The 21,718-nt window shown below is 33.3% G+C and overlaps 2 protein-coding genes across 3 annotated transcripts; one reads left to right on the top strand and one right to left on the bottom strand.

Annotated features, from left to right (window-relative positions):
- Positions 1 to 2,659: 2,659 nt before the first annotated feature.
- On the bottom strand, positions 2,660 to 5,504 carry LOC107963866 (UBP1-associated protein 2B). Of its 2 annotated transcripts, none has more exons than XM_016900368.2 (2): positions 3,820 to 5,504; positions 2,660 to 3,026 (listed from the first exon to the last, which is right to left on the bottom strand). In XM_016900368.2, the coding sequence occupies exon 1, from the start codon at positions 5,317 to 5,319 to the stop codon at positions 3,832 to 3,834; it is 1,488 nt and encodes a 495-aa protein (XP_016755857.2). In that variant the 5' UTR covers positions 5,320 to 5,504; the 3' UTR covers positions 2,660 to 3,026; positions 3,820 to 3,831. The 2 variants fall into 2 exon arrangements, with proteins under 2 accessions (XP_016755857.2, XP_016755856.2); XM_016900367.2 differs by having other exon boundaries at positions 3,832 to 5,378.
- Positions 5,505 to 8,366: 2,862 nt separating this feature from the next.
- Positions 8,367 to 13,685, top strand: LOC107963867 (zinc finger CCCH domain-containing protein 24). The gene is made up of 14 exons (XM_041107027.1): positions 8,367 to 9,060; positions 9,455 to 9,547; positions 9,637 to 9,966; positions 10,056 to 10,128; positions 10,298 to 10,430; positions 10,502 to 10,655; positions 10,805 to 10,885; positions 11,143 to 11,265; positions 11,426 to 11,599; positions 11,691 to 11,825; positions 12,068 to 12,163; positions 12,297 to 12,611; positions 13,148 to 13,191; positions 13,283 to 13,685. Exons 1-14 carry the CDS (start codon positions 8,524 to 8,526, stop codon positions 13,527 to 13,529), a joined length of 2,535 nt encoding a protein of 844 aa, XP_040962961.1. The 5' UTR covers positions 8,367 to 8,523; the 3' UTR covers positions 13,530 to 13,685.
- Positions 13,686 to 21,718: the final 8,033 nt, after the last annotated feature.

Here is a 21,718-nt window from a genome sequence, read left to right as displayed (position 1 = left end):
ATATATAAATATTAATATAAATTTATTTTTTTACAGATTTTAAATTTTTGAATGGTAAATCAAATCAACGGTATTTAAAAATTAAACTCAAGTGAGCCGTTCGACCAGTAAACACTTTTTGATTAAGAACAAGATTACTCATTCTAAATTTTAAATTTATATTTTATTTTTAATTTTTTAATAATAAAAATAACTATTCACTTAAAAACATTTTTATATTTTAAATTTTAATTTATTTATTAAATTTAAAAATACAGCTAAAGTGTTATGTTATTAATACTCGTTGGATTTAATATTACTAGGACTTGTTTGCATTCCAAAAGAATTTCAATTTATCTATACTATTATCTTAACTCTTAATTGAGATGGTGTTATTAAACAGCCGAATACCAATTTGATTAAAAAATAACTATGAACTTCTTATTTTTTCAAAAAAAAATAAATAAATTAAGAGTTTCTATCTTTTATATTTTTATAAAATATTATTTTCAATGTTTTCATTAAAAAAACCTTTAAATATTACATTAAAAATCAAATATCAAGAGATTCCATAAATAAAAAATCAAACCATAATAATTTAAATTAAATATTTTATTAATTTGGATGGTTACTTTTTTTATTTAATATTTGACATTTTTAGATTTCTCATTTTTTAAAATTATATTTATCAAATAATATATCATTTTCAACACTTAATGTTCCATAAATGCCATACTATTCTTATAATTTAAGTTCATAATTTATTACACTCAACATTAAAAATTTAACTTTTATTTCCTAATTTATCAAACAACACCTTTATATCACCAACTCTATTTAAAAAAAAATCCTATTTTTAACACAAATAAATAAATACACTTTCATTTGAATAACTACCTTTATTAAAATATCACTTACATTATAACCTATCATTCATTTGGAAAATATTTCTTGCCCACACATAGCGTACCAACTCATTTACCCATAATAATATTAGTATAGATCAACAAAGACATTCTATTTTAATATTTAATCTATAATATATAAAAGTCGGACGAAAATATCATTTATTTTTATCATATTACTAAATTGATCAATATTCAAAATATCGACCATATAAAACCTCAAACATTGTTTTTTAATTATCCTTATTAAATGTATTTATTAATTTAACTTAAATATCTTCATATTTAATATCTTTTGTGCTTATAATGAATCATAAATATAACATATTGTTTTATCTTTTCTATTTTAACATAATATTATAATTTACCTTTCTAAATTTTTATATTATTTATTTTATAAGTTACAAAAAATAAACGCATTTTATGAGAAAAGAATCTAGTATTCTACTTAAAAGGTCAATGAAATTCTCAAATCACATCACAGTCGTTTACTTAAAATTAATTCATAGATAGGTATTTTTTGTTAAATTAAATTGTTTACATCTTATTAGAATACACATCTTCCTATTAAATAAAAAAGAAATTAAATTAAACAAATACTAAACAACTTTCCATCTTCAAAAACATTATAAATTTTATCTCTAGTTCTATAATTACAACATATTGTAATGCCATGACATTGTGATTATAATGCATGGAGTGCCTTGTTTTTGCACATTGTCACGATGAAATCATTACCTGCACAAGTCGATTTCCTTTCTATCTTTAACACTTATCTTTCCGTATAAACATATGTACATCAAGGAAGGCATTAATATTAGGAGCAACCAATTTAAAGATGCAGGCAGGTAGACAGTTCACTTTCATAAAGGGGTGAGGACCAACCAAGACCAGTTCCATACCTGGAACAAGTAGATCCTTTGCCTGTCAGGTCCCAGCAACTCACCTAACAACAAATTCTTTGCCTCACGAATCTCAACTCTATCAACTCAAACAAGATGAAGGCACAATTTCCAGACATGTTGGGCACTTTTTTTTTTTTTGTGTTTATTTTTAAAATAAACAACAGGTCAGAGCATCCTCAAAACATGTTGGCTGGTTCCATTCCCCATCTCGAATCGAGTACAAAACATGTTGACCAAAATAATTTACATGAACAAACAATTGTCATTGAAGACAAAGGTGCCAGTTCACAAGTCGTTGTAGAAAGGAACATCAATAACTTCACTTGTTCATTCTGAAGGCAAGGATCCTCAACCACCGAGAAATATATGGAGAAAAGGGGTCGGGAACTTGGGAGATTGGTAGGAGCTGGGGGTGCCTAACTTAGGAATATAGTAAGGCTTTGCTTTGTACGAATGATGGAAAGGAGTGAAGATGTAAAATTTGTTAATCAAATTGTTTAGATCCATTATCATTTTATACTTTGTAGCTTAATCATTAGATTAACAAAATATCCATCTGCACTCTTTTCCATTCTTCATACCAAGCAAAGCCTAAGCATGAAAGCAACGGTCAGGACTATATATAGCCATTGTACCTGCAGTTCGAAATCTCATTTTGTCCAATACTTGGAGCTAACGACTTCACAATCTGGTATGCTACAGAGACTACCATCAAAGTAATGGAAACAGCAATCCATATGAAGTTAAACTTGAGGAACGCCAGAAAAAAAAAGGGCAATTTATGATAAGGTAAAACTAGTTTAAAAAATCACAAGAAACCAAGAAAATGTAACAACACCGTGGAAAAGTTTTGTCTCGCATAAAACTAAATTAAAAACATTCTGATTCATATAAGAAATAGTCACCATAAAACATCTGTCAATTTAAGAAAAAGTTCAAAAAAGAAAAAAAAAAGGTCATTGTTTGCGTAACACTTGGAAACCTGAAAACAGCAATTGTGTCCTCTGAGAAGAAATTCTACCTGTTCCCCAACACTTTTCAAGAAACGAATATCCAAGCTGAAATAGTACATCTTTTTTTAAAACACGTGAGGGGGAAAGAGTTCTAAATAGAAATAAAAATACAGGTTTGAGGTTGACTTTTGTTACAAATTTAAAGACCACATTTGCAAAGAGTGCCAGTAACTTCAGAATCACCAGTGTCGAAAACAAAATGATTGATGCATCTATGAGAGAATCTGCACAATAAATAGAAGCATAAAAAAGAGTTTATAAAACAAAAGATTCATGGAAAAATGGTACATGAGAAAGATGAACTAGGATTTCATATCTTAGGCAAAACCAAATAAGACTCTGTTTTCATGGTTTAACTAACTAAAATTTCTAGTGCAGCAAATGCAAGAATACAAAATGAAATTCAATAAATAAAATAAAGTGAGATGATGTTCTCTTAACTTTGAAAGGAACTAAATTATGAATGAATTTTAAACAAAATGTTGATGATCATGAAATTGATAATAACCCTTGATGGCAGGGGAGATAGACAAGCTAAGACTCAATATACCAGTCTTAAGACGACCAATCTTTCTCAAACAACAAAAATTAGTTTGTAAAACTAGTGTTAAACAATTAAATCCAAAGCTAAAACATACTAAGAGCTTTTTTTCAGTTGTTTAATACTAGTTATAAACAATTAATTTTAAAGTTAAAATATCAAACGATATAACATAAGTCATCTCAAGCAATCAACAATTGAACTCTTTTGAACTTACAGAATAAACACCTATGTGCTTTCAGAAAGGCAAAGCAAGCTTGTACTACATTTTTATGCAATTCCTTTTTATGCTTAGAAATTACATTACCTGATCCTAGACACTACTCATCTCAAACAGTGTGAGTTCATGATTAGATTCATACAGTATCACAAGTCAGTCAATTATATTAGGTTTATCATTTTGAAGGTCAATTACGCATGCAAATCAATAGCTATAGAAATTATATAAAAGCAACCACGAAATTTTATACATTTACCTTGGGGCTTACCTAATGGCCCATATAAGGAGCACCACCACCAGGTTGAGACCTACCAGCACCGCCCTGCCCCAATTGTGGGTTATGATACCCACCCTGCACCCCCATCTGGTTTCCATAGCCTCCTGCAACCTGATTCCCATAACCGGCAGCATGTGCTCCCTGGTTCGCAGCCGCACCAGTAAACCCTCCAAGCAGATTACCGAGCCCCAAACCAGCTCCCTGTGAAGTGAGCAACGCAGTCAAAGCTTGTCCCAGAGCAGGGTTTAAACCCGGTGCAGCAGCAGCAGCCACTCCAGGGTTAAACCCAGCAGGAGCAACACCATGGTTGAACCCAGCTCCAGCAGGCCCTGATGGTGCCATCAAATGACCAGTCTCTGACCCACCAGTCGAATACTTTCCCTTCTTAGCATGATGGTGATGAGACGGGCTCTGATGTTGCCCTTGGTGATGATGCTGATACTGCTGATGATGCCCACCAGAAACACCTTTAGTCTGTTTTGGCCCATCAATAGCCTTTTGGCAATGAAGAACATGACCTTGAAAATTCTTATGAGGCTCCTCTAATGCTTTTTTTGCACTATCGACCGACCTATATACAAAAAGAGCAAACCCTTTAGGTTTCCCTGTCTGCTTATCAAGCCCCATTGGACCTTCCTCAATTTCCCCATACTGTTTAAAAAACTCAAGCAAATGCCCCGGGTCCAATTCAGGCGATACGTTACTAACAAAAATCTTCCTCTGGGTATACTCGGAAACCGGTGGACCCGTGGGAGGCGGAGCAGGAACCGGTCCTTGCACTGCCAGCTGACAAGAAGTGGTTCGAATACCGATCTTCTTCTGTGGCTGTTTCAAAGCCCGCCGCGCCCCACTCCTATGTTTAAATAGAATAAAAGCGTAACCTTTCGATTTCCCGGAAACCCTATCGGTAACCGCTTTGCATTCTTCGATCTCGCCGTACTTTGAAAACTCGCCGGTAAGGGTTTCGGCAGTGGTATCCCAACTCAACCCGTGTACAAAGATCTTCCGATGGGCCGGGTCCGCATCCGCGAACTCCCGAACCGACGAGATAAAATCCGGGTGATTCTCGACCGCTTTTTTAATAAGGGTAATCAATTGATCTTTAGCGAACGGTTCTAGAAGTTTCTCGACAGGTTCGTCGTCGCATTCATCTTCTCGACCCGTTTCTCTTCGTGCTCCGTTTAAAACGGCGGCGTATGATGAACCTACTAAGGTTTCGTTTTCCGCTTCTTCGTCGTCCTCGTCATCTTCCTCCTCCTCCTCCTCCTCTTCTTCAAATTCCTCTTCTACTTCTACTTCTTCTTCGATTTCCTCTTCCACTTCTAGTACTTGCTGTTCTTCGTCCACGTTTGGATTCGGGTTCGGATCTTCGGGTATGTATACGGGTTGTTGCTGCTGTTTTTCTTGGGCCGGTTGAGGTTCCGACGCTATTTTCGGGGGTTCTGGATCAGAGGAGCTTTGCTTTCGCTTTCTGGCCATGGAGGAATTCAAAGATTTGCAACATCAAATTTAGGGATAAACTGAGAATCGGGACAGCCTAGGGTTTACTCTTTTAAGTATTGGTATCATATTTTGTATGGGTCGGATCGGGCGCCCATGGTTTTGTTGGGCTCAATAAATTTGGGCCTTTTTATCACATCTTAAGAAAATTTATGAGTGAATTTTGACTCCAACCAAAACTTCAACTCCATCCCTTTGAATTTAATTCCATTCAACTTGAATGGTAATAAAAACACAACATTTGAAACCCAAAGTAATGTCGTATTGACATAACTCCACTTGATACGCTGGACACTTATAAAATTTAGTAATAATTTTTTAATAAAATAATAAAAATTTAAAAAATTAATACTTAATTCTAACTTTAAATTAAACCGATACAATTAATTTTAACTAAAATGAATTCAACCCACACATTGAAATAGGTCAAGTTTTCATTATTAATTCAATCAATTCTTGTGTCCAAATAATATTTTTATATTAAACATTATATATGTTTAAAAATATACTTAGTTGTACTCCAAGTAATTATCTATTAATTAGGTGTTGATCTATTTCAAAAATTATTTAAATTCGAAATATCGATAATATTTTATAATTTGAGAACCTAAGAATATATATATTAAGGGCATATAAATAAACTCGAAAATGAATTTTATTATAGATAATCGAGTTTTTAATATTAGTGACAGACACAAGCAATTTAGTGCCTTCATGATCATAAATACATTATAGTAATATGACGTTAAAAAAATGAAATAAATAATAATGTTTATAATAGATAAAATCATATGATTTTTTTTTATATAAAATAGAGTTTATATTGGTTTGAACTATAAAATTGAGGATATTAATTATTAATAATATATATTATTTTAAAGATTATTTTAATTAATGTTGAGGTAAAAATTGTAATATCCATTCATCGTCATTACATATTTATTTAATTCACAATACATGTTATACTGAATTTGCTTTAAATTCACCCTTACCTCCCCGTATCATTCTCTAATGTGAATGTTCCGATTAAATTTAATTTATATATTTTTCTAATATAGTATTGTAATTATAATTTGTAATTCTGAAGCAATTGATTGCATCAATAGTCCAATGCCTTAGTATTGATTAAAGATAATTAAATTTACTCGTGAGTTGGGCTGGGTAAAAAATGAGTAGGTTTAGATGATGATAGATTAAATGAAAAAAAGATCAATATAAAAGACGATGATAGTTATATTGTAACAATATTTTAAATTGACATTGTTAAATATGATTCTTATTTTCAGTTAAATTTGAAAAATAATCTTTCAGTTAAACTCTGTTACTTGTTTCAATCAAACACTGATTAGTTTAGATTATTTTATTATTATTTGACATATGAATTTAGCCTATAAATAAGCTCTTTTACAACCTTAGAAAAATATACCCATTAGAGATTGGAACTCATAACACATTTAGAGAATTTTGCGTTTACGTTTTGAGGGTTCTTTGTTTTTGGGTTTTCGGGGTTCAATTTTATCTCCATCTTTTGTATTCTTTGTTCTTTTGCAATTATAGTAAAATTATCTTTGCCCGTGGTTTTTTATCCTCTTTGGAGGGATTTTTCCACGTTAAATTTGTCTGTCAATTTCTCAATTTATTCTACTATTTTTCTTATTCGTTGCTTAATCGGGTCGATCCTAACAGACATGTTTAATTTAGCATACTTTTAAGTATTAATAATTTTGTTGATTAAGTTGATGTCACAAGTTAAATCGACACGAACTCAAGTGATCATCGATGCAAGATTGATGACAACACTATGATAAATAACTATAGTGCATTTGGTATTATTAATATGATGTATTAACGTGTTTAAATTTTATTTTACTCACACTTTAATGTATTAATTAGTTTCAAACCACACATTTTATTATTTATTATATATTATTTTAAACTAACCTTTGTGTTTTAAATACTAGTTTCCACGAGCGTAGGCATGTGATAGAATTTATAATTCTTAAATAAAATTAAAGATCCTATAACATGTATGCGTATGAAAACCACAGATTTAGAATATAGGCGCGTGTTTATATATAATATACAATAAATAATGAAACATATGGTTTGAAATTAATTAATCATAATAACACATGAAATAATATGTACGATAATAAAATGTACAAAAATATTAGATTAAATTGTGAGTATATATACAATTGATGGAAAGATAATAAAGTGTATATAATAAAATAAAAATACATTAAAATATAAAAAAATTGGTTGATTGGTAAATTTAAAATTATTAATCTAATTAGCCCTACCTGAGATGGGACTTGGTTGATGGATCAAAGCTAGGACTTGTGGGTGTTATTGACTGGGGAAAAAACATAGCCATACAACCAGTAGATGTGTCATTGTATTTGAAGAAATAGAAGTACGCTGCATGCGCATAATGGGAAGGAAAATGAGATGTTTAGATTCGGTGAAAAAAGTGACACCTCTCAAGAGTTGCAATTGAGAGTTCATAATATAATTTCCGGGTAGCAAGGAAGACCATCGGATGAGATGATGGGGAATCATTTGCATGATTCGGCTGAGTTGAAGTCGACAATAAAAGAGTTGGTTTGTGACCTTAAAAGGATCCTCGAGAAAACTCTTATGGAGGGGTGATTCTCAATTTGTCGAGGAGCGTATAGTTGTTGAGGATGCTTGGAATGATGAGTAGATTAGTGGAATTAAGGTTATTACATCAATTGTTGCCGTGAAGATAAGAGGTTCGTGTCTGACATATTTTGAGGATCAAAATAGGGTTGTTGATCATATGACTAAATGTGCTGATACAAGAGACTCTTTGCTCCGTTTATTTATAGTTTTGCCGGTTTCAATTAGAAATTTCTTAGTTGAAGATCGTAATAGATCTAGATTCATCTAATTTATGAATTGATTATTATAATTGCCTACTACTATCTCTTTTGTTAAAAAAAAAAAGTAATCTAAATTCACTATAAAAAATATATCATTTACAACATTCTCATTTTCGTAATTAAAATTTTTATTATCATCTAAAAAAACCCACAAAATAAAGAAGTTAACTTTTATTTACCTATAACCATTTATTTGGGCATAAATAAAATCACGTTTGTCACTTTAGAAAAACTGAAACTGAACTGAACTAAACCTAGTAGTCCTCCGATAACTCCCATGGCGGCTTCACCAAAAAACCAACTTTCTGAAACTAAAACCTTAGACTCGGCCGCCCAAACCAACGGCCAAGATTCACCCCAACCTAATTGCGAATCAGTCCCGCCGTCCGATCCCCAATCAACGGCCGACACCAACCCCGGAGAGAAGCGCAAGCGGGACGACGATGACCCGACCCAGAATTCGTCTCCCCACCCTCTATGGAAAACCACCCTTTGCTCTTACTTCAGGCGTCAAGATGGGTCCTGCACTCATGGCAGCACGTGCAAGTACGCGCACGGCGAGGAGGAGCTCCGACCACGTCTGGATAACACGTGGGACCCGACCTCAGAGCGAGCGAAGAAGGCAATGAAAGGGGAGAATGGGGAGAAGGTGGCAGCGAAGGAAGACGAGGAGCAGGAGGTTATGATGACGGAGATGGTTATGGATGGCGGGGAGGATGGTGAAGCGTGTGGAGACCCTCAATTGAGTAAATGCTTGGTGCATTTGCCAAGGAAATGGCATGCGGATAATTTGAGGAAGTTTCTTAGTGAACAAGTAAGTGTGTTCTATTAATTTTGAAGTCTTCATATAAACGGTTTTGAAGTTTCTTGGATATTTTACACAGTTAATTTAATGTTAATTTTCACGTAGATCTATTATTAACAAATTAAGTCATGTATGTTAATTTTAAGTAATTCTCATGAAAAGTTAGCTCCAAATATATTTGTCACTCTGTTTAGAAAGTAAGTCCTAAATCATGTTAAGGCAATTTTTACATTAAAATAGTTCACCAAAGTTGGACAAGTGATCTAGTTTGTTGATAGTTAAAGTTCAATCATGACTTGCATAATTTGATAAATTCCATGCATTGCAACAGAATGTATCCCGAAGTTTTTTTTTTTGTTTGTTTTTGGTTTTGTGTTTCATATGAATTGTTTTCTTCTCCTAGGGAATTACTTTTAAATCTGCAAAGAAAAAGAAAGGCATGGTGGTTGGTTTTGTGAGTTTTGAAAGTGCAGAACAATTGAAAAGTGCAGTTGAGGTATATCTCATGTTTCAGTTATATAGAAACCCAGTGATCCAATATTGTAAGTTTCTGACTGGCATAATAAATTCTGTTCAATTTGAAAGGAATTGGAAGGGAAATCTTTTGGCAACAAAAATTTGAAAGTTGCAAACGTCGTTCCTCGACCATTCGAGAGGAAAGTGAAATCGGCAATGGCTGCGACTCTGAGCTCTCAACAGACTATTGATGATGCATCGATCAAGGAGAATGCAGGTGTCCCTATCGCTTCAAACGAGGTACAAGATGGTGCTACAAATGATGATGGTTCTGCACTTGATGATTCCACCTCAAAGGCAAAATGTGCACGTGATGCAGTCACTCCCCTTGCTCATATGCCTTATAGTGATCAATTGGAGCACAAGAAGAATTCTGTCATGCAGATGCTCAAAAAACTTGTTAGAAAGGCTTTTCTTCTGCTCTGTTTTTGCTAGGATGATTTTCGTTATTAATTATATCAGACTCACTGTCCTTTATTATTTGGCAGACGAGAAATGCACGTAAAGCATGTCCTAACGGTGTTTCACTTCCTCAGTGGGTTCTTCAATCTAGGGAAAGAGGTATGTTTCACATTTACTCATTAAAAACTGATCCTCTCATTGAGCTTATATGTTGATTATAATAATTTTAATTTGCAGTTCAACAAGTACTTCATCAGTTCTTCTTTAAATCAGAATGAATGGTAGGGTTACTAATGGCTGTGCTTGTCTTTAATCTTGATTTGTATAGGCGGTCTTCCATGTGAAGTAGAAGGTATAATTGAATCACCAGTTGTAAATGGATACCGTAATAAGTGTGAGTTTTCTGTTGGATATTCTCAACAGGGAAAACCAACTGTGGGGTTCATGCTTGGGAATTTTAGGTAATACTTCTAACCTGCTTGGGAACCTCTTTTTAGCTGCTATTTGCCTCTAAAGACAATAATCCTTTCAGGGAGGGTGTGACAGCTGTTGAAGAACCTGTGGACTGCCCAAATGTTTCTAAAATTGCTTGCAGATATGCTTCAATCTTTCAGGAGTTTTTGCAACATTCAAGCTTCCCAATTTGGAACAGATTTAAAAATACAGGATTTTGGCGTCAGTTAGCGGTATGTTTTTTCTTGAGCAATGGCTTTGAGCATAACAAATTTACCAAACTAGTACTAGTACTATTGCTGCCTTTAGTTCTGCTGCATTAAATCAAATTGGTGGTAAAGTCTGTTTAATTGTATGTTCAAATTCTATTTCAATTTACAAGGTCCGGGAAGGAAGATCAGCTGGGAAGGTTGCAGATGAAAATTTTGAGGCCAATATTTCAGAGGTCATGCTCATTGTTCAGGTCTGTGTCTATTCCAAAAGCTCAATTCTTATCTTTCAGGTTACTTTTGTAGCCGTATCTTGTTATTAAGATGCATGGAAATACTCTGATTAAGAATGGAAGGAGAAAATACTTAAGCCTCAAGTTGCTATAATCTTTTCAGTTGGGTGGGTAGACTAAGTTTTTCATCATGGATGAAGTTAAATGACCAATATACTACCTTAGACAAACATATACTACATATCTGCTAACTTATTTGTTATGTACTGATTGCTTAGGTTTGCTCAGTTGGGCTTGATGAGGCACAAGTAACCAATGAGTTTGAGAGGCTCGCTCAAGCATTTGCAGCAGGTGCTGCCGCAAATTCTCCTCCTCTGCCTTTAAATGTTTTTGTTGTTCAGGTACTTGTTCCATTATAATTCTTTTGTATTCTGCAGAATTCTATATTTGCATCCAGTCATAATTCTTTTCTCTACCATTGTAATTGCGTGATCTAAGCCAGGTAGCATATGTCGTCTCCTCATCTAATGGCTCTTCCCTGTGGTCATTGTTTTCGTCCAGGATCATCAAGGAATATCAAACGTGGCACCAACTGATGCTCCATTGCGTTCAATACCCATCCCGAAGACGGAAAGCAGCCTTCAGCTAGAGACAGCCAATAACATCATAGAAGCTAGAATTCATGATTGTATAAGCAACCTTCGGTTTTCAATATCTCCAACAGCATTTTTTCAGGTTAGGACCTTGAGCCTGAGTTCCTTTCTTTTCTGGTTGAAACGTTTTTGGTGGTAAATCTGGATAATTTGCAACTGCAACTCTATTGCAGGTCAATACTCTTGCTGCTGAGAAATTATACTCACTTGCTGGTGAGTGGGCTGGTTTGGGTCCTGATACCTTACTGTTTGATATATGCTGTGGGACCGGCACGATTGGACTCACGTTAGCGCATCGTGTTGGTATGGTAATAACACCATCCAATTCCCTCCCTTCATCATGCACGATTGAGACTCTACATCCCTGAATATATGACATAGATTGAGCTCCATGTTGGATAATAATTGAAAAGAGTTACTATGCTGAGGCTTGTTGATGTTGTTCTTGTGAAGTATTAAACTAGTTGATTATGATTTCAGTTAAACTGTATATACATAGCCGATTCTCCGTTTTTAATAGCTGAACTTGTCTCGGCATTAAAATCTGCAGGTTATTGGCATTGAAATGAATGCTTCTGCAGTTCAAGATGCGTATAAGAATGCTGAGATTAATGGGATAAAAAATTGTAGATTCATATGTTCAAAGGTTTGATTTTCCTGCTTGCCTCCTTGCTTGATTTAATTATTTTGAGAGAAAGGAGGGGGGGGGGAGGGAGTATAGTTGTCCAACTGCATTTCTTTGTTTCGTTATTTACTTATTTGCTCTCCATGAGGAACAGGCTGAGGATGTAATAGGGTCTCTGTTGAAAGAGTACCTCAATGTTTCTGAAAAACAAGGTCAACTTTCAAGTGCCTTAGAAAGTAGTGAGAAAGGAACATTAACCGGTGAAGAGATAGATACATGCGCAACCAATGCACATAATGATGGAGAGAGCTCGTGCCAAGAGCCTGAAAAATGTTCAGAAAATGATGGAAAAGAGATCCAAAATCAACTTCAGGAAAGTTCCACATCCAAAGATGGAAATTCTTTGGTGCCACAATTCAAAAATGTTGTTGCTATTGTTGATCCTCCACGTATGGGACTTCATCCCACTGTAAGTATTTGTACTCTTGATATACCAGCAGTTTTATTTGTTCCAATTCCTTTAAGTTCTATGATTATGACCTATTGCCTTGTTTAAATTTGATCCCTGTCAAGTAGCAGTTATTTTGAAGATTCTGGATCCATACTGAGTTCTCTCTAAAATTAGATTGCTTCACTGTTTTCAGAACCAGACCGGACCATCCGGTCGGACCAGGAATTAGCTTGGGTTCCGGTCCGGAACAAGGGGTTGGACCAGTTGACCCACGAACTGGTTGAACCAGCAGTTGAACCTTTTTTTTTTCTTTTTTTAATATTTATGATTTTTAATAATTTATTCAATTGAACCGGCCAAAGCAGTCGGATTGAGAATTGGTGGCCTGACCTGTCTGACAACAGGTCCAGTTTGAAAACCTTGGATGGCTTTAGTATTAGACACTGTTCTACTATCAGTTAATTTTTGCAAACCTATAGGTTTAAAAAAAATTAAATGCAAATCTATCTCATCTTGTAATCTTCGATCTCATTTATTGTTTTCTGAAAATTCAGGTGGTCAAAGTTTTAAGAACTCATGCTCCATTACGCAGGCTTGTGTAAGTTCTTATGAGCTTTTTATTTTATTATTTTGGCTGTTTCATTCCCTCTCTTAGCAAACCTGAATTCGACCCTCATTCTGTTTCGTAGGTATATTTCTTGCAATCCCGAAAGCTTAGTGGCAAATGCCATTGAGCTCTGCACACCATCTCCCGAGAAAGTTGAGAAAGGGAAGAAAGACAACCGGGGCTGGAGGAACATGAGTAGTGCCGGTTTAGCACGGCACAGAGCCAAGTCTATGCCTATTTCAGAGCCTTTCCAACCTGTAAAAGCCATGGCTGTCGACCTTTTCCCGCATACTCCACACTGTGAAATGGTAATGCTCTTGGAGCGATAGTATGGCCTACACTCAGTGGAACATGAATATATTGCAGAAGATTTAGTCGACAGTCTAGCAACATAAATTTTGATGCTCAAAGTTGAATCCTTCATGTTGACTATTGTTTTTAAATTCCATAATGAAATTTCCCTGGCATGGGTGAACTTCCTCTTATTGTTGGTCTCTCTCATATATGCTACTATAAGAATTCTCTTGGTCGACCTTGCTTCAAACATTGAAGTTGAACCCCTTGATTCTGGTAAGTCTCTCTTACTAATATGTCGTTGGTTCAACCTGTTTGTCACACTAATGGAGTTACTGGACCTCAAAGAGGAAAAGTTAGGACGGACTTGTCTCCACCATGAATAGTAAGATTTCGTGGATGACGGGACTTGTGGGATATGATAGTGGTGCAGTGGCTTGAGTTTTATTTGCTGAGCCTGCCCTGCCCTGGCCTTTATTTTTCCATTCTTTCCCTCCCAAGGCAAGTTCCATCCCACCATTTTCATACGTTTATATCTTTATGCAGTAGTTCCTTCTGTCTGTTTATTCTTTTGTTTCATATAATTTTACCTTAAATATTGGAAAAAAAAAACCCATATCTCATAGTTATAGACTAACTGGTTTTCTCTGCACTTCTTCATGGTTCATATCTTCTTTTCAACACTTTTGATGTGTGTATATATATTATATTGATTAAATTATGGTTTTGGTCTCTCTACTATGTTTAAATGTTTAAATTTGAGGTTAGTCTCATTATAAATAGTTTAAATAATTAACATAGTTAACTATTCCAGTTAAAATATTATCATGGATTTTTCTTAAAAACACCTATTTTAACCAATGTTTTTTAAATTCAGATTGGTGGTCGAATTGGTCTAGCCACCAGTTTGACCAGTCTAATAGGTTTGATTAAAAATTTTAAAAAATAGAAAAACACGGTTCAATCAGCAGTTTAATTGGTTTGTATTGGTTCTTGATCTAATGGTTTAAAGCAACTCTTTGGACCAATATCTTAGTCAGTTCTTCGTAATAATGATTTTAACTCATTGAGCTGACATATTGCTGTTTTTGGAAGGGTAGTTGTAAATAAATAAAAAAACTCACTCTAGCATTTTAATTGGAATAGTTAACTTTGTTAACTATTTGGATTAATTAACTACAATATATAAGTGGAGAAATCCAATTATAGGGATCAATGTCATAATTTGACCTATAATATATATACCCTTGTTTTCTTTCTTGACAAATATCTTGCAGCTTTGTTAATGAAAAATAGAAATTTGAGTGTGCATCTAGTCCTAATGATAGTATTAGTGGGGGGTGTCCCTTTTTCTGAACTCTTGTATGAATACATGTATATTATTTTCTTTCAACCATTATAGCGCTTAGCTGCCTTGAAAGTCTTGTTGGGGTCCCTCCATTTTCCCTTTCCCACCTCTGGACATTTATTATATATTCTTTTAATTGCCCACCTCAGTTTTTTTATCCAAATTATTCCCTCCACCCCCACCATGTTTGGAACATTCTTACATGACTGCACTCTTCCGCCAAATTATCTTTAAAAAAATTACAGATTCTGACATCATTTTATGGTAATAAATATTAGTTACTGCTAGAGGTTAAGGTGTTAAGCATGAAAAGGTACAAAGTAGTGGGCTGACATCAACCCACATTGAAATTGAAAGAAAAGTAGACATCTCTTTCTCAGTAAGACAAAGAAATCAAAGAGATACCAAATTTGACTTGTTAGTCTCAACTGGTGCTTGTTGGAGATACCAAATTTGCCTTATCTACTTCTGCTAATGTCTAGCATCATGGATGTCACTCATTTATAATTGCTTTTTGTTTTGTTTTTATCCTTGTCAAGTTTAGTCTTTGTAATTCAGTTGTAACCAATTAAAAATTGGTGATGGAATCCTTACCATAAATTTGGAGAAGGATTTAACTTATGTAAAATCAGTTCAACTGGTTAAGTGAAGTGTTAGTTGAGTCGAATTTAATTTAAAATAAATGTTTAATTTATTATAATTTATAAATTGAATTTTTATGTTGTTATTTATTTGTGTTAATTAATTTTTTCTTATTTTTATTAAAAATAAAGAAAAACTTTTAAAAAATTTTAATTTGTAATGGTTGAACCATTTGAATAGAGTATTGATCACCTCACTGTTTTATCATCAGTTTGATTATAAGAACATTGCTTTGTATTATAATTTAGTCAATTATAGTTGTATTTTGCAAATTTTGAAATTTTGAAATTTTAATAACGATATAAGTGATTCTATTAAATTGTTTCAATTTGTTACTTTCAAAATCTTATGCAATAAACATATTATCATATATATAAAATGTCACGTTAATTTATTATTTTTACGTATTATTCGTAAAAAAAGCAAACACTATTTTAGTTAGTGGTTTCAATAATTACACTTTAAATTAAAAGTTAAGTTTTATAATTCAAAAAATATAATAATTAAAATTAATTATATTTGAGTACAAGGATTAAATTTATAATTTAAGCACAATATAAGGTTTTATAAGAAAATTTGATCAACTTATTTTATTAATAAACTATAATTTATTCAGGAACATGGTTTTAGTATATATAATTTTAATATAATATATTCACATATTTATAATTTTAATATGTATTAAAAGCGTAAACATATAGAAGATCAATAATAAATTCCACTGTTGGATTTCATTCTGGCACATTCATCTGTTTTAAATAAATAAAAAAATGAAAAATTGTGATTCACAGTGAATCGAAATTCACAAAACGATAATTTTGACTTCAAAATCAAAAGTCTAAAACAGGATGCTGCAGTTGCTGTCAAAACGACGACAAGAAGTGGTGGCCAACATTCAAATTTCATTTTTCAGGCCACTTTGATTAAATATTTATTAAAAAGAAAAAACTTTCTCAAACTTAATTTAAAACCATAGATTTTTATTCCCAGAATCTTGATAGATTGACAGTAACACCTTTTTCTTTTTCTGGCTTTTTCTCTATTGGGTAGAGGAGAATAAAAAAACATTAGCTATTAAAGATAACATCACTTCTTGATTAACACATGATTCCATAGGTTTTGAAAAAAAATGGAAACAAATGATTTCATAGCTTTTTCACCAATTTTAATATCATTTTCAAGTCCATGACGGTAAAAAGATGGCAACCACCGGCTCCTCCTCGATGGGTTAAGATCAACAGGGATGGTTCAGTGTTAAGAAGCAGATCAAGGGCGGCAATAGGTGAGGTGGTGAGAGGCTTGGGCTGTCCTAGAAGGACTGAAACTAACTTAGACAAGTAGAATTGGAAAGTTGTTCGAAACAATCTAGCAGCAGTAAGTAACATTGATGAGATTAGAATGATATATGGTGCTCCAAGAATCGATAAGTTAAATTTCGGTGCATTCAGAATGAGAATCAAGTTATTGATTATTTAGCTAAAGTAGATGAAGACAAAATAGATCGTTTGGTTATTTTTGATTATCCACCACATTAGAATATCTACCAGATAATAGTGGAAGATGGTAGAAGCATTAAGTTTGCTATTTTTATAGGCATGACTTAATTTATTTTTATACCAAAAAATCATTTTCAAAATTATGTTTGTTAAAAAATAATTTTTCAGATTCAACGAAAATATTTTTTTTTGAAATATTTTGAAATTTGTAAATGTCAAGTTTAATATAAAAATTTGATTGCAGAACGTTTATATATCTTTTATTATCATTATATATAGTTAAAAGTATATTTAATTTTGGGATAATAGCAAAAATTACCCCTGTACTCTACCAAATCTTTCATTGTGGTAGTTATGTTTTTCAATTGTTCAATGTAATACTTGTACTTTTGTTCCGTCTATTATTTTGGTACTCCAATCTAACACCGCTAATTTAAAACATAGAAGTGTGGCATTGTGGAACATACTTAAAAAGCAAAATAAGGACTTGATAAAAGATTTCCCTTTACTATTTTTTAGGTAAAAATTATTAAAATTCATAAATAATTTTTTTCCTTACCCCTTCCCTTTTCCTTGATTACTCCTATCCTTGTAAACTAATCTAGAGCCTCCCTTTCTTTCTCCAGTTTGCGCTAGATTTGAAGCCTCCTCTCTCTTTGAAGATTGATTGTTTTTATTGAGCTTATTGGTTGAATTTTGATTGGGTTTTCATGATGGGTTAGGTGAGTCTTTGACAAGATTGGGGCTAGAAGATGGAATCGGGTAATGGGTTGGGGGACGATCGTGGTGGGTATGGGAATCGAGTGGTGCTTTGAGGTTGTGTGGTTATTGTAATGGTGGTGGGCAGTGTAAGTTGTAGTATTTAGGGTTAAAGACGGTGTGGGAATCAAGAGAAGGGATTGGATGTTTTAAAGGGATGTGAGTGGTGCAGTTTAGGGAGGGGGCGAGAGTGAAAATTGGTGTTGTTGGGAGGAGGAGATGGTGAGCAGTGGAGGTGTGGGAGATTAGGAGAGTGGTAAGGTTGATGGTGATCCAAATAATGGAGAAGGCAAAGAGGCAAAAGAGAGGAGGAGGAAGACTCTGTTGGTGCCAGTGATCGGATTAAGTAATTGGAAGTCTGGTCGACAGCCGCGGCGACCAAAAGGGAGTTCGTTTCAATTTAATTTATTTATTTTTAAAAAATGATTTTGACCTTAAAAATGAAAATGGATAATTTCTACCAAGTCCCTATGGTCAGAACGTTCAATTTTTGCTGTGGCCCACAAGGCCATGTGGCATTATAACAGTGGGCCACAAGTCATTTATTGTCAGAACTTAACACCGGAAAAATAGTATAGATACCAAATTGGATAAATTGAAAGTACAAGTACCATTTGAATGCCCCTTAAATTTTAATTTAGTCCTTGAAATTAAAAAAATTATATTATTCAATTTTAAGTCTTGATTTTAAAATCGATCTCAATTACATCCATTAGGGATCCTCTATTATTCATTACTACTAATATTTTTCACATAAATTTTACATTTTATTCACTTTGATTTTTTTAACAAAACTAACAATTAAACATTATAATCTAGTCCTTTTTCATATTTAAGCTTAAAATATATTGATTTAACACCAAATTCTCGAAGAAACCAACAATGAAAACTTTAAAAATTTTTAACAATTTTACAATTGATATACAAACTAACTAAATTAAGCTCCCATAATCTTAAAAATATAAAAATTACAAAAAAAAAAGACAAAAACTTACCAATCAGGGATAGAATTTTTTAGCTAAAAAATGATTTTCCTTAGGTTTTTCACGTTTGTTTCGATGAAGATAGGAAGAAGAAAAAGAGAAAAATTCCACCAAATTTTATAATTACTTAATTATTTTAATTAAACTTTAATTAATTAAACATAATCATCATTAATCAAAACAAGTGGATTCTTACATCATAATCCACTAAGTCATAAAATAAAATGATTTAATTATCATTTGGGACCTTCGGTTAATTGTAATTTAAGTATCTAATTCTTTGACCAATTAAAAATTTATAGTGATAAGACTTTTACAATTTGATCCATATACGTTAATCAAGCAATTAATAGACAAATTGATGGGCTAAACTTTAATAAACTTTTATACCAAACTCGTAAATATTTTACGGGTCCAATTTATGAAAATGAGATTCCAAAACTACTTTTTCTAGCACCAATGAAAATTGAACTGTTATAGTAATACATCTCGAACAAAACTTTATTGCTTCAGCCTTATGTGAACCGTACACATGAACCCTAAAAGATTTTATTAGTTGCCTTAAAACCCTAATATGATTATACTGAAATTCTAGAATGTGAACATTGCGGGAACAGACATAGGGATGAATGTAGAAGATTAACTGGGGGTTGTTTCCGATGTGGATACACTGATCATTTTGTAAAAGACTGTCTGAAGGTTGGTAAGGTAGCACCAACGGTATCACAAAGATCTGAATCTGCTTCTATAGGCCAGGGATCAGGCCAAAGTGGTCCAGTTGCTAGAGGAGGTACTAGAAATACTAGTGAAAATGCTACACAACAATCTAAAGTAAGAGCTTCGGTCCGAGCATATGTTGTAAGAACTCGAGATGAGGGAGATGCTCATGATGTAGTGACGGGTATATTCTTATTACATTCAGAACCCGTTTATGTTTTAATAGATCCAAGATCGTCACATTCCTATGTAATACAAAACTAGTTGAGACGAGAAATTTAAAACCTAAATTATCTAGAATAACGATAGAAGTGTCTAGTCCATTGGGGCAAACTATATTAGTGAATCAGATATGTCGAAGATGTCCATTAATGATTCAGGATAAAATCTTTTCTGTTGATCTGTTAATTATGCCATTCGGCGACTTTGACATTATACTGTGTATGGATTGATTGTCAGAACATGGAGTAATTTTAGACTGTTATAGAAAGAAATTTACTGTTCAGAATGAGAATGGTGATCAGGTTGAAGTAAAAATGGTATTCAGACCAGTAGATCAGTTCGTGTTATTTCAGCAATTAAAGCTAGTAAGCTTCTTTATCAAGGATGTGCTACTTTCTTAGCATATGTTATTAATTCCAATTCAGTTGAAAGTCAGTGTAGTAAAATCCGAAATGTATGTGAATTGTATGATGTGTTTCCTGAAGAATTATCTGGATTGCCTCCTGATCGGGAAGTGGAATTTGTAATTGAAGTATACCCGGGTATAGATCCAGTGTTAATACCTCCATATCGAATGTCACCTACTGAGTTGAAGAAGCTGAAGGTACAACTGCAAGACTTATTGGACCGAGGGTTTATACGACCTGGTACGTCACCGTGGGGAACTCTAATGTTATTAGTTAAAAAGAAAGATGGTTCGATGCGGTTGTGTATTGATTATCTACAGTTGAATAAGGTGACTATTAAGAATAAATACTCGTTACCTCGTATTGATGATTTCTTTGATCAACTAAAGGGTGCTTATGTATTTTCAAAAATTAATTTGAGGTCGGGATATTATCAGTTAAAGGTAAAGGAGAGTGATGTACCGAAGACAGCTTTTCGTACACGGTATGGATATTATGAATTTTTGGTAATGCCATTTGGCTTAACAAATGCTCCGACTGCTTTTATAGATCTTATGAACTAAAATTTTCAGCCATATTTGGATCAATTCATAGTGATTTTTATTGATGATATTCTAGTATATTCAAAGTCTGAAACTGAACATGAACAGCATCTTCGAATTGTTTTGCAAATATTGCAAGAGAAGCAATTGTATGGGAAATTGAGTAAGTGTGAGTTTTGGTTACCGAAGGTTGTATTTCTTGGTCACGTAGCATCAGTAGATGGGATTAGAGTAGATCCAAAGAAGATTGAAGCCATAATTCAGTGGAAAATTCCCAAAAATGTATCAGAAGTACGTAGTTTCCTTGGTTTTAGCCAGATATTACAGAAGATTTGTAAATGGATTTTCAAAGATAGCTTTACCGATAAAAAATTTACTACAAAAGAATGTTCCATTTGTTTGGAGTGAACAATGTCAGAAAAGTTTTGAAACGTTGAAGCAAATGTTAACAGAAGCACCAATATTTATTTTACCGGAGTAGGGAAAAGATTTTGTTGTGTATAGTGATGCTTCTTTAAATGGTCTCGGGTGTGTACTGATGCAAAATGGAAAGGTAATTACTTATGCTTCACGGCAATTGAAACCGCATGAACGTAACTATCTGACTCATGATCTAGAATTAGCAGCGGTGATTTTTGCTTTAAAGATTTAGAGACATTATCTGTATAGTGAGAAGTGTTATATCTACACTGATCATAAAAGTCTCAAGTATCTTCTAATATAGAAAGAATTGAATTTGAGACAGCGTCGGTGGATAGAACTTTTAAAATATTATGATTGTGTTATTGACTATCATTCGGGTAAAGCTAATGTGGTAGCTGACGCATCAAGTAGGAAGGTTGCAACTGAATTGAGAACAATGTTTGCACAGCTCAGTATTGTTGATAATGGAATTCTTCTGGCTGAATTAAGAGTAAAACCAGTAATGTTTGATCAAATCAAAGCAGCACAGTTAAAAATGAAAAGCTAATGAAGAAGAGAGAGATGGTGCAGAATGATATGATAGAAAATTTTAGCATTGATGAACATAATTATTTGAGATATCAAAATCGACTTTGTATTCCAACTACTTCAGAATTGAAAGAGTTAATACTCCGAGAAGCACATA

The sequence above is a fragment of the Gossypium hirsutum genome, chromosome A03 (assembly GCF_007990345.1).
Source record: "Gossypium hirsutum isolate 1008001.06 chromosome A03, Gossypium_hirsutum_v2.1, whole genome shotgun sequence".
In the NCBI taxonomy this organism is placed as follows: Eukaryota; Viridiplantae; Streptophyta; class Magnoliopsida; order Malvales; family Malvaceae; genus Gossypium; species Gossypium hirsutum.
The sequence above is the reverse complement of the archived record's forward strand: the minus strand, read 5'-3'. Positions and strand labels throughout refer to the sequence as shown.

Excerpts from the sequence above, each read along its gene's own strand:
- LOC107963866 (XM_016900368.2), bottom strand. The coding sequence starts at position 5,319 with ATGGCCAGAAAGCGAAAGCAAAGCTCCTCTGATCCAGAACCCCCGAAA.
- LOC107963867 (XM_041107027.1), top strand. The coding sequence starts at position 8,524 with ATGGCGGCTTCACCAAAAAACCAACTTTCTGAAACTAAAACCTTAGAC. Across the intron at positions 9,061-9,454 it reads GGAAGTTTCTTAGTGAACAA|GGAATTACTTTTAAATCTGC; the intron begins GTAAGTGTGTTC and ends TTCTTCTCCTAG. Across the intron at positions 9,967-10,055 it reads TGCAGATGCTCAAAAAACTT|ACGAGAAATGCACGTAAAGC; the intron begins GTTAGAAAGGCT and ends ATTATTTGGCAG.